The sequence below is a fragment of the Manduca sexta genome, unplaced genomic scaffold (genome assembly GCF_014839805.1).
Source record: "Manduca sexta isolate Smith_Timp_Sample1 unplaced genomic scaffold, JHU_Msex_v1.0 HiC_scaffold_1925, whole genome shotgun sequence".
Classification (NCBI taxonomy): domain Eukaryota; kingdom Metazoa; phylum Arthropoda; class Insecta; order Lepidoptera; family Sphingidae; genus Manduca; species Manduca sexta.
The window spans coordinates 14,304-30,918 of NW_023592838.1; the positions used below are offsets into that span (position 1 = coordinate 14,304).

Here is a 16,615-nt window from a genome sequence, read left to right on the forward strand (position 1 = left end):
TTAGATTCCTCGGTAATGGCGAAGTGCTAAGACGGTACTCAAAAAGTAGAGTCCAGCTAGGATAAGCCCCCATTACCTGAAAGTAGAAAACATAAATGAATTAATTTCAGTGAGTAAGTGTTTGAATTATTTTAACGTTGTCATTACTATATTATTTTTTTATTCCTTTCGTGTGATATTGCGTCGCTTAATTAGAAGCCAAATTCTTTCTGTACTCTTGGAATTGCAAAACAGACTTTTACTCATCGGACCTGCGGGCGGAAACTAGTTATATTCTAAATGTAATAGTTTGTGAAGATGTTTGCAATTTTTTTAAAAGTCAGCAACAATACACAACACACAATTAACAGATTTGAATGGGTTTTACCACAAAGATAGACAATTAACATAATAACGGTTATTATTTATCCCTGAAAATACAACGACACTTCTACACCGTGAGCAAATAAGAAATCTAGACAATTTACCGCGGCTGCAGTATAAGCTTCGTGATATCCGTAGTAATGACTATTCCTGTGGTTTGCTTCAATCAATAAATAGAGGCCAGCTATTAAGTACAGCAATGCTGCAAGTCCGTGGTATATTACTTCCTGTAACAATAGTTTAATAGTTGTGTATTATTTAATACAAAGCAACCAGAGGAAAATGTATATCTATTCTACCATAGATAAGGAACTTATGTCAATAAGTGATCTTTATAATATGTTTGTTAGAAGTTAGAAATTACCGCAGAAACAGCTGAACAGATTTGGATATAATTTGGCACACAGATAAACCTCGTCTTGGATTAATAAACTTTTTATTTTTTAATCTTAGTTTTAATTTCAGGGTTTTTATCGTTAGCAGAGATGAAAACCCCATCGTAACTTTTTAAAATGTAAATACATAACACTGGCTTGCGCTGCCTTTGTACAGATGGCGCTATCGATCGCTGTTGCGATATAGGGACTTTTGCAGCAGAACGCTGTTCAAGTTGGCGAAGCCGTAAATAACACCTAGTTAATTATAAAATCTTTCTGAATGCGAATAAGAATGAATCTGAATAAGAAAAATAATCGGAATGTGTGCTTAGTCAGCCGAATCTTAGAATAATTCGATACTTACGTAAACAGTCTTCGATATAAAGGAAGCGGTGGCGAATGATACGAGATACGAAGTCAGCAGACAAAAGGTCCCAATGAGAAATGCAACTGCTATCAACAAGAAGAACAGTTGTGGCTTATCGAACCTCAAGTAGTTCTGATCCGCGTAGTAACTTACTACGCCTACGCACGCAGCTCCAAGAAGCTGGAAAATAAATAATTAAACTTTATTTAAGTATTCCTATATTTTATGATATACCTCATAACTTATTATTGACATAGTGTGTTTGGATAATTTACGTAAGTTATTACAAAACAGTTTTACGTTAGTTTAGAAATACTATACTGATATTATTAATTTGACTAATGATAGATAAGAAAAGTGTGTAGATTCGATGTAGTGAAGAATACTGCGTAAATTCTCTCATCTGGAAATTCAAGCCACTATTCAATGTTTAATATTTATTCTCGGTTTTCCGAGAATAGCTCGCAAGTATGATGTCATGGCTACTCGTAAAGACCGAAGCTGGAGAAAGATTGTGTTCGCCTTCGTTAAATATTATTTAACGATGTACCCAATTGAAATAAAACGTAACTCTAGCCTGCCAAATTTTGACAAATACAATATAGCGCCTATAAAACAAGGTTATACAGAAACGCATAATTCTGCCAAGTTTTTACTATTTAATGATGATTCATTATAGTGTTAACAAATGCAATTGTCAGGATACGAAAATACATTATTTATTTTTATGGGAGTACGGAGAAGCAGTACCTTGTGTCCTGGCACACGAACAAGCAAGAAAATAAGGAATAAATAAAAAACATATAATTATAAATAAGTATAAAATAAAATATCAATGTTGTGACACAGTGGGTATAAAAGTATTGATAAGAAAGAAAATAAATAATTATAATTGCATTTTACGCCATACATTACGCTACGTATTTGTTAACCATTCAAAATTTCAATTGTTAGAAGAGCCATAATATGACTCAAACTTGTGATAATGAAACATGTTAATTATATATGCAAGCCCGACGACTTCAACAGGAAAGAGGAAACTAAGCGACTAAATTGAAATGTTAAGCGATGACCCTCCTTCAGTTTATTCGCCCGCTCGTCAGCGTTTAAGCTCGATTCATGTTAAAATGATATCATTGGAACCTCAGACGGAACATTACGTCACGCAGTGTGACATTGGCAAATAAAATGTTTAAGAATAATATGTACATACAAACTTAACAGGTTTAAATTATTGCAAGGTTACTTCACAATTTCAAACATTTTTGTCCCATATTAGAAAATGGTTAAATGTACAATGGGAAATAAATCGATCGATATTGAGACCCTGAACAACAGTATTATTTAAAGTTGCTAATTCAGTAAATATAATAGCCATCATAACTTAACCTAAGTGGGTAAGGCATTACGACCTACCTTTTACACTCGTTATAGCTAAAAGGTCCCCCACTTTTAACCTAATAATTGTTTTCATCATTATTTGTAATTGTCAAAAACATTTAAGACATTATTTTTATCGGTACACAGTCTGAGAGCAAATAGGAACCATCAATTAACCAAATTACTTTTAAGTCGTCTATCCACAAGCTGAACATATATTGGTAACTTCCTCGATCTCATACTATTGGAAGAATTAATGGCACCAATTCACGCCCTAATGAGCTAGTTTCAGGAATCCTGGCAGTGTACAAAATGTACCTGTATTTATATACGTAGCCGAAGTTGTACCCGATGTAGAAACTGTCGTTCTGGTAAAAGTCATTACGTGAGACATCTTGGATATCTGTGAATAGCAATTGGATAATAAACAATCAGTGATTAAACAATGCAGTAAAGACAAATTATAAAATTAACCTCTGATTACCCAATTATATGTGTAAAATTATTCATACTTAAAACTTACGTATTGTATGTCGGATATAGGCAATTTAACTTATTTTATTGATTTCAAATACCTATTTAATTACCTTCCAAACATATTGCGGCGCTAATTTTAATAATATAAATACCTTACTTTTATAAGTATTAAGAAAACCAACATCACTTTATAATATCATAAGTAAATAGGTCGATACTTAAGAATACAACTAATGTCATGTGTGCAAAATTTTCTATCCTTTTCATTGATCTATAATTAATTATCATTCCGGGAACGTTGCATTCGGTGTCCATCAGGCGCTAACCCTTATTATTCCTCCCAGTCCAACATAAAAGCGGGAAATTTAGTTAGTTAAAATCAATATGAGATACCCATTTCTCCACTAGTAGATTCGCTATTAAGTCAGCATTCGCAGCAAATATTTCGCTTTATACATCGACTTCACCAATGATTTTAACGATGTTTATGTTTGGGAGAGAAACCTGATCAATTGTAACTCTGGCGATCGTATGCAACACGTATAAATCGTCCACGCTATTTTAGACCGTGATAGATTTGTGAATAATCTGTGTCACGCCCTATCTAAGAAGTTTGGCAACTTTCCTCATAGATGTCCCGGACACGCATGAAATGGGTTCAAGGGACTTTAGAGAAGTAAATATGAGAAACCGCGCCGGCAGAAGGTACCTAGGCGACTTTATATTACTTCAAAATCAGGAAGTCTAATAGTATTATGATATATTGCCAAACCCGGCTCTGCGGTCTCTACACAATAAAAAACTTACCCCTTTCACACGACAACAATTAGGTATAAGGTAAATGGAATGAATGGAACGTGTAATATATACTTATGTCACAATTTCTGTATTGTAATTGTTCAGTAAAACTGACAAATATAGTGTATTAGTTTTCCTTATAGGTACTTTAAAACTATGATTGTTTTTATTAATAACTAGGTGTTGCCGTGGCTTCGCCCGCGTGTAAAACATTTTCGGCTATAAAGTCCCTAAAACTCTTTAGCGATTTACAACGCCGTCTATTTACAAAATCAAATGAACAAATCCATTATTTCCCTTGGGGAACGGGGTAAAAAGTTTCTAATGCGTCAATCCAGGATATGGTTTACCCATGTGACAAATTTCATCTAAATCCATTCAGCTTTTTCTGCGTTTACTAAACAAACATAAAACATCTAAACATGTTCATACATATTCTTTATAATATTACTAAGATAAGATAAGTCTTACTGTACTTTAAAATCAGACTTCAACGATTATATTTGGTACCTATTCGAATTACAAAAACAATGAACAAAATATTTGATATTTGCGTCACACACACGCGGCACGCCTTTTTATCTAAATGCATCCACATTTTAGTTTACTATATCCCTCTTATAATATTATTTATGATATGGAGCGAGCATTTAATTATATCGCATACAAATGCCTATCCAAAGAACCATAGGTTTATTTATTAAAATAAAAAAAAATAATACTTAATTATTAAGCCTTCGAATCGAATGCCGTACCTCACAAATCATAGGCAAAATTCGCAGCCCCTACACCAATGAGGTGATACCACAATGTTTACACTAAATTGAAAATGATCACATCAATAACAAATTGTTTCGTATCTTACCGATAAATACCGAGGTTATTTCTGTACTAAATTCACCTGGCAAGGAGGGCAAATAATAAAAAATCTACTTAGTATAAGTAAACATATTGATTCCCTAAAATAATATATAAGTACTTACATTATTTTTCAATGAGGTCAAGGAAAACAGGACAAAACGATCACAAAAACGAACGTATGTACGGGCGAGCAACCACTACGACTGTGAAGTGGGCAGCAGACAGAGTATGAGTCAGCCCTACGTCACTGACATTGCCAAAGCGTACAGCAAGTATAGTACGACCGTTCCCTCAACTAGCGGACAAATTAAATGAGCCACTTCAAAGAAATACAAAATAAATGAATAAGAATATGGTATAATCATTATCAAACTGTTTAAACCTTAGAGTATCTTAATACTTCGATAACATTTACGCATAGATTTCTATAGCACTCATTGTTCAATTTGGCATATTTTATATGTATATAATGTACCATATTATTGTCATATTCTGTAACCTTCTGCCAATCTCTTTATTTTCTTATTAAAAAGTTGTTTGTAGTAGAGTTATTTTTACTTAGCTATCTATTGTCTATAACAATACTATGTTGTTTTATTTGTATGTAAGTCACTAGAGCGGCAATAGTGCTTGTAAATACACTTTTGGCCCGTGTTCATAACTATCTCTTATTGAAAAAAACTTAGGCCTCACACTGGGGAAGTTATTAAGACAAGAAGTAAGCTATGTAAAGTTAGGGCTTTCGGTTACAGGATTGGTCCTATTTACAATATTAAAACTTTAAACAGAGAAAGGGTTAGGAACTTATGAGTCTTGACAACTTTTACATTAAATTTTACTTATTATATCAGTTCCTGCTCATCACATAGTCTTTGTGATGTAGAAGCTTTATGGGTCAGTTTTTGTTTTTAGCCCTCCTATTCACGCTGTTTTAAGATTGTGCTTAACACGATGAACAAATCAAAATGATATGTGCATTGATTTCAGTGCACCACAAAATTAATCTAGCTATCTCACCTAGCATACGAAACGTAATAGCGAAGCTGGCACGTCATGCAAGTTGTCTGTGACATAGTGTTATCAAACCGGTTAAGCCGGTCCATTCATGTTGAAGACAACACAGTGCATCGCGGCCTTTAATCCATTAAAATATTTTAACATTGTGTTTAGAAGTCGATGTGAACGCTGAATATGAACAATATGAACCTACTTTTATTATATTAATTGCAAGTAATAAAGTAATTTTTCAAGTTAGTACCCCCAATGAATTGCAAACGAACTATTAAATTACCCAGGACTACAAGTATATAAATTATTGCAACATTTTTCATTGATGCTCCACTCCTTTTGGTCATAGCGTGATGTTATATAGCCCTCCTCGATAAATGGGCTATCCAACACTAAAAGATTTTTCCTAATCAAACCAGTAGTTCTTGAAATAAGCACATTCAAACAAATAAACAAACTCTTCAGCTTTTATAATCATACAGTTTTATGTAACTTATGTACTATCATATGTGTATTCTTACAAATGTAAAGAAATTTCTTTCAACTATGTGCTGCGAAACCCGAAAAGAAGAAAGTCGAAAGTTTGTTAATTTATTTGCCCGCAAGTGTATTTCCAATTTACAAACAACCTTTCTGCGAACATAAACGACTTAACTATAGAAACGCCCGTACCGATCGAACAAAGGCGCCGCGCCGTAAGATTTGTAGGGATTGCAATTCAACAAAAAAAAAATTTGCACTATCTTTAACGTCACATTTTTAAGGCCTCGAGCGCCATTAGCTCACGGATTCGCAAAACAGAATTAGTGTACCAATTATTCTAAATGCAATAAAAGTTTAATGCCGCCTGTTCCTTCCTATGAATAAATAAAGCCAATTGTTTAAACATGCTTGCTCGAAAAGCTGATTTTTTTAAATTTATATACACGTATGGATGAAGATACTAATTATAATATATGGTAGCGTTGATCATACTAATATTTTAAATGTGAAAGTTTATGAAGATGGATGTATGTTTGTTCCCCTTTTACGAAAAAACTACAGAACGGATTTGGATGAAACATAACAGTAACTTTGGTTATACGTTAGAATAACACATAGCCAAATTTATAGTGATTTTGTGTAATTTGGTCATAATATAACGATACATATCAAGTAAGTCGGAAAAAAATATTATCCTGGAAAACTCCTTCACGCGAGCAAAGCCGCGAGCAAGAGCTAGAATAATATAAAAGTATCAGTCTGATATTGACAAAATGAACGTTCCTTAAATTACTTTCTTTTAGGGCCCATAAAATCCGTGATTCTGTGGGATTAATGCCACATCCCCGTGAGATTGCAATCCCTAGGGGTCATGTCTATAAGTACTATACTACATTCAGTAGTGAACGGAGCAATGAGTCCAAGCTGTAGCGATGAAGTTAGTTTGGGTGAGTCAGATTTTAAATCGAATTAAAAGAGCAGGAGGCCCTGTACTTGTAACGGAAAAAATAGTAAAAATATGTATACTTAAACTTAATACACTAGCAGACACGAGTATGGTAAACAATTTTGCCAGGGACGTGGAAGAATGTTTACGTTCAGCTATTAGCTAATTATTTGTATTTTATTTTTATTAATGATAATTAATAAATACATTCTTAGTTACTGTTTTCTCATTACAAAATTAAATTAATTAATCACGAAAGTATATAAATATAATAGGCTTAACTGATAATTTGGTAGATATTGGTCGTCGATCGATTTTATCGCCTGTCTTGGCCACCAATCAGTTTGCGCCTTACTCCGTTTGTGCTCAACTCTAATTTTTTTATTCGGGCACCGCAAATATTGCCTCTCGTATTTCTTTGTCCAGTATCTTAAATCTTTACTCATCTTCAAATTAATGTTTTTAGGACTGGATCATGCCAGGCATAGATCGCTCCTTTTATATTGGGTAAGGCATAGTGCCAGTAGTGAGGTGAGTGGTCAAACTGAAAGACATTGTCTAATGTAAGACGTTAATTGTCAATAATTAAGAACTACTGAACTAAAGCCTGCATTGATGGTGGAGTTGTATTACGTGCGTACGACTTATGTTTTGAGGTCTCGGGTTCAAATCCCAAATAGGGATAAGTGTTATTGGGGTTTTCTTCTCGGTATTAGCCCGTAATCTGGAATTTGTGCCCGTTATATAGACTAGCGCCCTTAAATCACTGGACAAAACACATACGGCAAAAAGTAAGTACCCTAGTTGCACTTCTGCCAACTCCGTTGGCGATAAAGGCATGATATGCGTGTTAGTGTGACAACCAACTTAAAATCTATAAAAACTTAAAATCTAATTTGTATTATAATTATCTTACAGTCCTTTCATATTATAATCATTAAATACAATTAACGGTGTTGTTTGAAGCTTCGCCGGAATGATTGTCCTTGACAGCCGGTTATACGCATTCTAATGAATACTTTCAGGGATTCAAACTTAGGGAACAATTAATAATACATTAACCCAACTATATTACTGTAGCAATCCTTAGCGCAATTTATAGGAAGCCAGCGCCACCTACAAGAGAAATCTAATAAAGCAGTTCAAGTTATTATCTACGGGAGCACATGGTTGAAAAATAGAAGACGATTATAAACCAAATGTTAGGACCTTACAACTTTTTAACAGTTAATGCATTATGAGCTTGTAAGAATTGAGCTTATCTCAAAGAATTTTTAATGTATGTGAAATCTGGAAATCTTCAATTTGATTAAGGACTATACCTTCTCTATAGTAGTGGAGACCGGTGCCCAGCAGTGGGACTGCACTGTGTACTGGGCATCATGTGCTGATGATAGTAAAGTAATAAAGGAATGATGGTTGCTTAAAATAATAGAACAAGACAACTAACGGTATTGGCTGCACACTCGCTTCATCTGTCAGATATTTCTGCTGATATTCAATTTTTAATCAATGCCATATTCATCTTACACCTGCACAAGACCTTCAATCGAGGACTGAATCAAATTCAGTTCAACGTTTTTCAGCTATTACAATTAAAATTATTACGTTAAAACCATATATTTAAAATTTCATTAGTAATAAAAGACATTTCTTATAATATTATAATGTTAAAATATATTTATTAACTTTTTACAAATTAGTTTACAATTACAATTTCTTAAATATCTATTCGAAGTAAAGGTATTTCAAACTACATGTTTCAGTACTTTAAAAAAATATAACATAGGTATATTATTAGAACATGCATAATCTGATTATAGAAAAATAAGAACACCGATACTGCAAGAGTACTATGTAACGTCCAAAATACCTGTATTTGTTGGCTTTAATGTTTAATAAAATTGTTTACAATCAAATGCAAGAGATTCATATCGCAATACCTACGCAACCCAGAGCAATAGTTTAAATCACATAATAGGGTTGCAACGTTTGTGTTTCTAATTTATATATTGAACATTAATAATTTTCAATTATGTGCATTAGTGCGTAAGCAAGCATTAAGTAGTTTTATACGTTTTACTTTAACAAAAGATAGTTCGATATTTTTAACATGACTGTATAAATAATAAATAAATATTAAAAAGACCGAACCTAGTATAGACTTTAATAATGAAATATTGGAATACCTACATACAGATTGAATAATGTAAACAGCAGAAAGGCACTATACATAAGTAGTACGAGATATCGCTCGTTTTTAGGCATAGGTTTTAGTTTCACAAACAAAAAGCAGAACTATACTTTCTTCCTTGTTTCAAACTTTCATATTCACAGTTAAGTGAAAATGTTTTTCCGGAATAAATATTTTCCCGGGATAAAAAAATTTGCCTATAACATTCAGGAGTAATGTAGCTTCCTATTAGTTTGATTAAGAAGTTTTAAAGATTAACCCCTAAAAACCCACAATCAAACTCTCAACTCACAAACTTGCTGCTGCTTGCTCTTTATAATATTAGTATAGATTATGTAATATTTTTGGAATATCCCTTAAACGGCAAAATACTCATCTATTAGATTTAACGCTTCCACTCTACATATTTATAACTGTACGTAGGTATTATAGATAGGTATATTTTAATTTAATACATGTGTAACGCTAACAGATGTTTAATCTCTTTGTATAGGTATATCGATTCAACAAACGACATTAACATTTAATTTGACATTAAATACCTATAATCTTTATTGTTTCATTGTAAGACTAGGCTAACGAAATTGATAACAACCGTAAAAATAAATTATGTATTTATATGACTAAACTAAGTTAAATAATACACCTTAAAATAAGAAAATAGGTACTAATTTAAATTTATCCATTTAAATTGACATTATTGCAAATGCTTCAGCTTTCATTGAAATTTCATGCAGTATTTTTCTTTGGAACCATAGAGCTTTTATGTCTATATATATGGGGCATGTGAGGTTTGTAACCTTTCCAAATAATACGTGTACAATTTTTTTACTACAAATATTTAGATGAATACATTACATTCCATTATTGTAAACTCTATTAAATAATCACCCACTTATCTACGATATAATGTGTATTGAAATAAGATTTGAAACATTAATTCCACCACAAATAAAATTTAAATGAACACAACGAAGTAATTAACCCTAAATATTTGTCTCTAAAGTGTTCAAGATTTATGGCCATATTAGGTACATTATTTAACAAAGATATTTTAAGACTTCGTAATCTTATAAACAGTACTTTATGTTATGATACAAATTAATTTAAAAATATCGTCTCGGTATTGATAATAATCGTCTCGGTGCTGTAAATAGCTAAATTTTATAAATTAATTTAGTGTCTTATTTCAGATTTCGATAAATGAAATCGTAACAATACTCATTCAATATCTAACAAATATAACGGTGCAACATATAGAAATATTATTTTACAAAAATTCGTAACATAATATATTAATCAAGTTTTATGCTTGAAAATATTTCGATAAATTACTTACCCGTACACCTTAGTGTCAACGTCAAGCTTATCAGTTACGTTTGTAGCCCATTAACCCGAAATACGCGTAAAATGTTTAAAACCGTAAGTGTCGAAATAGTTGAATGTCGTGATCAATATCAATTTCAACAAGTCAGCTTTGTACAATTATGAAATACAATGTGGAAAGCGGAACAAATCCAAATGATATTTTAAAAGGCTCCTGTTGAGGTTAGTGTTGGAGTGTCCACGGGCGCCGGGTGAGAATAATCGGCTTCTAGTACTTATGAAGCCTGTGCTGTCTGCGAACTCTTGTGCTCTTTGAACAGCAGTAGAGAACTGGCGCCGTACGCTACAGTGTTGAAAATACCGAACACCTGAAAAAAATAACATAAACCTTAGTCGCTTATGCACTAGCCTTTTAATGTAGATAATCCCTTTAAACCAACAGTAATAAAACTATAACTTCAAAATATAACATTGTAACTATTTAAGAGGTTGAACATATTTGCTGGACAAGCAAAATATTCCTTAATATAATGATCACTAAAAGTACAGTCTACATTCGTGCCATATGTTTTTTTTTTTTTTTTTTTGCTGATCCTACAGTCAACACCGGGAGGAACCTGCGAACGGTATACTGGTTCCTCCCGGCTTAACGACCGCAGGGGCCAAAGGGGGGGGGGGGGGAAGGAATAAGGAAGGGGTAGAAAGGGAGGGATAACCTCGTACCATACGTTATAGAAATATAAATACGAATAATAATTTGTCACAGAGAAGAGTTAATTATACGTAACTTAGAAGTAAGTAAATTTAGAAGGAAAAAACATTGAATTTTTGACAATCTATAAAATTCCGCTTCTTGTTGCTTTCAAAATGGTAGCTAGGATTTGATATGAATACTTACAGCAGCAGCCACATTGCTTGCATGGTATGAACCGTAATAAGTTGCCGTTGCTATGAACATTACAATAAATGCCAACAGATACATGAAACACTGCAGCGCGTTACTAATCAGTTCCTGCAACAAGCGAAATTAAATTATTTTAACTTTTTACATAAGTATAGTCTACATTAATATGTAATCAAACGCAAAAATCGATGTTTAGTTAATATACTAAATGGAAAACAACAGAGCAATATCATGCCACAAGGAAAGCAGAAACAGATAATTTCGTCCTCTGTAAGTACTTTATTTACGATTTCATAATGATCAAAACCCTTCAATTATGTTTAAAAATGTCTTAAAATATTAAGATATACTATTAAAATATTAAGATATAACTTATCTTTGTTTAATAGAATGTAATACTTACAGATAGCACCCAATTAATGGGTAGTTTTAGTGCTTCTTTAATACTTAAGAAGTAAACGAAACTCCACATGAGGGTGGTGATGAAGCTCGTGACGGCTACAAACACGAACCATGTCGAATACCACGGCGATCCCAAAGCCATACATAGTATACCTAATACCTGGAAAGATAAAGGACATTTTTAAAACAATCATCACATATACTATACTTAACTGCCTACGTATAAAATATGTAGGAGGAAACTTAAAAAATGTAGCGCTTAATATTATGATAGTCCGCTGACACAAAAGGGACGAATACACCAAAAATACATGACATTGAAAAGATAAGGACTCCACGATACCAGATAAAAATGACTCACTCTCAGTCATGAGTCAAATAGATTGATTATACCTAATACTTGTCCACCTGCTTCCAGTATTATTATCAGTATTTTGATAGGATGGATTACAAAATGTACCTACAATGCGCAACATAGTTACAATTTCGTCTTTACGATATTATGTACGTTAATCCAATTTGTTTAAAATATTTACATGCACCTTAGTGAGCTCTAAGACTCGCTTATATAATACATAATAGATAATTGCAAAAATGATTCGTTTACACAACTATGTAACATATTCATTAAAAGCGAAAGACTGATTCACAAACGTGCTAATGTACGCTACATTATAGACACACATATGTGTATTGTATTTGGTACGTATATAACAAAACAATATTATTCGATAAACAGTCGTTATTCCGCTTTGATAAAACAAGTGTAATGCAATGTTTGGCACAACCATTACTCGTATATTGGGTGGGAAACGTTAATATTATATAATAAAAAGCAAGTACCTACATAATTATGCTTTGATGGTAAAATATGACCATTAATTCTTCAACATTATGATAATAATAATGATATCAGCCCTATATGTATAATGTATATACCGTCCCATTGCTGAGCAAGGGCCCTCTATAACAGAGAGAGAATTAAGCCTTAGTCCACCACGCTAGCCTAATGCGGATTGTTAGACTTCACACATCCCGGAAATCCCTTTAGAGAACTTCTCAAGTATGCAGGTGTCCTCACGATGTTTCCCTTCACCGTTAAATCAAGCGATAATTCACAAGGTATACAGCTTGTCAAAGGTGTATGCCCTTGGGATTTGAATCTACGGACTTTCATCTCGGCAGTCCATTCTACACCCAGCTAGGCTATCGTCGCCATATGTCTTCAACATGAATTGACAGCAACGGTACCTTAATAGAGACAGTCATTTAGGCTTACAGTAGTAAGTCTATAATTTAAAAAAGGTCTAAATTTATAGAACTGTTACCGCACTAGTGAGTTAGGTTGGCTTCGACACGAGTTTTAGTGGCGGATATTCATCATTTGCCACAAAATCACTCTTGTAAATATTATTTTAGAACTGCGACAGCCTTCATAAAGAGAACGATAGAGACGCTTGCAGCATCAAAACCATGAGGCGTCAATAATGCCCAGAGTGGTTGGATATTTTTTTTAAACTCGTTTTATCTACAATTTATACGCGAAACATAGCCAAAAGATTTTGCGAGAATGAGACTGCATTTTCATATTGTGGATGTTAATCCAATACTTAAATAGTAAAGGCACTAGGTATAAACAAAAATGAGGGATATTTTATTTTTCTTTTCCCAATTAAAATATGAGTATATATGAGTACTTATTCCTATTGATATTTAACATAGCCTAAAATTTCAAATTATCAATTTTTCTTTTTGGTACCAATGGACATTTTATGTTCCCAACATAGCCATTGTTTTCATAGTAATTATGCCAGTATTACTGGAAACAAAAAAACTGTTACTAATATAAAATCGGTACACAGAGATTGTTTTAAACTATATTGTGTATACAATACTTCGTAGTAATGTATGTGGTAAGTAAAGTAGCGGTGCCGATACCACTAGGACAACGGTGTTGGGTAAATGAGAACCATTAACGTCCGCTAGCCGCTAGGCGCGGCGAGCGCCGAGCACCGAGCATCCAGCGCCGCGCGCGCGCACCGCGACCTCAGCCAGCCTCAGCCAACGCTCGACGTCGGAACCGGTTTAATATCGCGCGCAAACTCGCTGTCGCAACCACGCTAGCAGGTGTCATTTGTAGAAATTCCAACCAATACTTTAATGAATATATCTTTAAAAAAAACATACTACCACTACAATAGCTATTTCCAAAGACAAAAGCGAACCGACAGTCCATTGCCCTACAATGTTTTAGTAGGAATTCTAATAAGAGATTATGCATAATCAAGACAAATCAGTTGGTAAAGGTTAAATGAGGCCAAAAAAGTGTGACACCCGGCACGTGCAGTGTTGCACATAACGTGGAGAAAGTGCGTCGCTTTGCGTCGGAACTATCACCGTGCGTGTACAACGCGCGGGACGCGACCGCCATTCTGAGTTCTATCAATGGGTTCACACTTCACAAACCATAGACGCACTTACACGTTGCAGTCTCGCTCTAAATAACTAGACGTGGCCGGATTTCCGTATGGACGATAGATAGCATTTGCACCTAGGCCCTATATACCTGTGCTAACCAATGTTTGAGATTCGTGTCATAACACTTATAAGACTTGTATGAAAAGACGAGCTCGAACACAACAGTCCATATTCGTAATTAACGGAAACCAGTTTTAAGATAACGTCATCACAATGTCTCTATGGCAAGCTATTTAGTATGTAGGTAGAGACCAATTCATATAAACAAGAGGAAAATACGAATAATATACTTTTATGAGATAAAAGCTATCATCATAATGTCAACAACATAAATGAACGGAGTAATGAAAGAAATTGAACTTTAATTTAATATTAACTATATTTTGTTATATACAAATGAAACAATTAACTCAGCCAAATCCAAAGGCACGCCTGCTTAATTTGTGTTCGCATAACTATGTTTCATTTCCGATGGCATGTAGGTGTTTATAATATAATACAATGCGCGATTGCCCTTGAAATAAACATCGACAGTGCCACTTAATTAATTCACGGCTTCATCGATCGGTCGAGCCACTACATAGACCTTACTAGAACCGCATAATACAAACACTACACATCATGATGAATCGAAGCACACAGTACGTGATACGTATACATAACATCAAAATATAGAAGTTAATTATTTTTCCTTGTTCAAAAGCACGCTGATTGCGAAGTGAAAATGCAACCAAGCAACATAATATTCGGGTCAATGGGTGCGTGCGGCAACCGACAACGGTGCCGGTAACCGGCCTAAACGAACTGTCTGCCACGGGATCTACTCGGTTCACTGGCCATACTTCCGCACAAGGGCGCTCGTATTTTTATAGTAATGAAAATAAAAGTATTAGGACACAAGTAAAAAATGTAAAAACCTCTATACAAATAGGAACAATATCTACTTTAAAGCAAAAATAATATTTCGTTCCAGTACTATGTAAATACTGCTAAATAATTATCTTTGATCCTGGGATGTCGGAGTAATGTTTTCCGATATGCCTAATGTTCAATATATAATAATCTAACTAGAGGTTGATTTATTATTAAAGACGTATTATTTGTGGAGTTTTACGAATAATCTTTCAGTTTATAATTGTTTTTTTGTTATAAGATTAATAAAAATTATAATTGTGAAATTGTAAGTATACAATAACTTATATTGTGACGACACGTCAAGATCTACGAACCTATACCTGCTAAATCTAAGTTTGGAAGAAACGAAAGGGCTTTTTTTTATTTGATCAGATCGTTGGCTCCATCTATAAACACTGTAACACTGTAACCTGCGGGCGATCACAGTATTAGTAAATACTTAGTAAACGATACTATTGCAATATCCTAAACAAATCCATCAGGTGAGTAAGAGTAAAATTAATATCCAAATATTAAGAAACCAAGAAAGGTGTGTCGGTTTTCAAACAGGTTGGTATAATTGTATCGACCGGAGAAAGATAACCATCTCGCCATCTGGACCCCAGTCTACTCCCAGTCTTACAGTTACGATCAGATGCAATGGGGTCACTTTGGCGCACCATATAAAAAACAGCTGAAAATATTAATTACATAATAGGCTAAACATATTCAAAAGATACAGTTTTTAAAACAAGTTGATTAGGTTAAACCTAAAAGTAAAAACACAAAATTCAAATCGTATTTTCATTCATTTATTAGACCAAAATACGTTTTAGGCACACTTTTAAAACAAATACCGATTACTATACTGATCGCCAAATAACATATAAAACCTTCGTTTAGCACCGAGGGTTAAATAAAAGAACAGATTCTATCGATGCTCAACTATAAACGTTAGATCATATCTATTAGATACTGATAATACACGTTTCTTTACATTAAAATTCACGTGAAAGTCACAGTTATATAGGAAGTTTTAATAGTGACTATTTTAAATTGACCTCGCTAGTTTATAGCGGGCATGCTGCGGGAGGCCAACCTATCTACCTATCCCGCGGGAACGTTTCTATTGTATTGTATTCTTGTTATATTCTGAACTATTTTCTTATAAATTTAACTATCTAAATGTACAAGTCCCATGAAATTAGTTGGACCATCCGAAACTAAAATTAATAACGTGTAAATAAACCAGTGAGATGAAGTAAAATATGATGTGAACATTTATATGGCAGCAGAGATTAGTTACCATCCGATGACACACTTAACTACTCTTTCTTCTCTGTCGTATAAAACGGTC

General features: G+C 33.7%; 1 protein-coding gene and 1 pseudogene across 1 annotated transcript; both read right to left on the bottom strand.

Annotated features, from left to right (window-relative positions):
- Positions 1-4,941, bottom strand: LOC119191793 (annotated as a pseudogene).
- A 3,773-nt stretch (positions 4,942-8,714) lies between these two features.
- LOC119191794 lies at positions 8,715-12,065 on the bottom strand. Its single transcript, XM_037445659.1, has 3 exons — positions 11,888-12,065; positions 11,479-11,592; positions 8,715-10,948 (listed from the first exon to the last, which is right to left on the bottom strand). The coding sequence occupies exons 1-3, from the start codon at positions 12,026-12,028 to the stop codon at positions 10,856-10,858; spliced, it is 348 nt and encodes a 115-aa protein (XP_037301556.1). The 5' UTR covers positions 12,029-12,065; the 3' UTR covers positions 8,715-10,855.
- Between the last annotated feature and the right edge of the window lie 4,550 nt (positions 12,066-16,615).

Excerpts from the sequence above, each read along its gene's own strand:
- LOC119191794 (XM_037445659.1), bottom strand. The coding sequence starts at position 12,028 with ATGGCTTTGGGATCGCCGTGGTATTCGACATGGTTCGTGTTTGTAGCC. Across the intron at positions 11,593-11,887 it reads CCATTAATTGGGTGCTATCT|GAACTGATTAGTAACGCGCT; the intron begins GTAAGTATTACA and ends CGCTTGTTGCAG. Across the intron at positions 10,949-11,478 it reads CAAGCAATGTGGCTGCTGCT|GTGTTCGGTATTTTCAACAC; the intron begins GTAAGTATTCAT and ends TATTTTTTTCAG.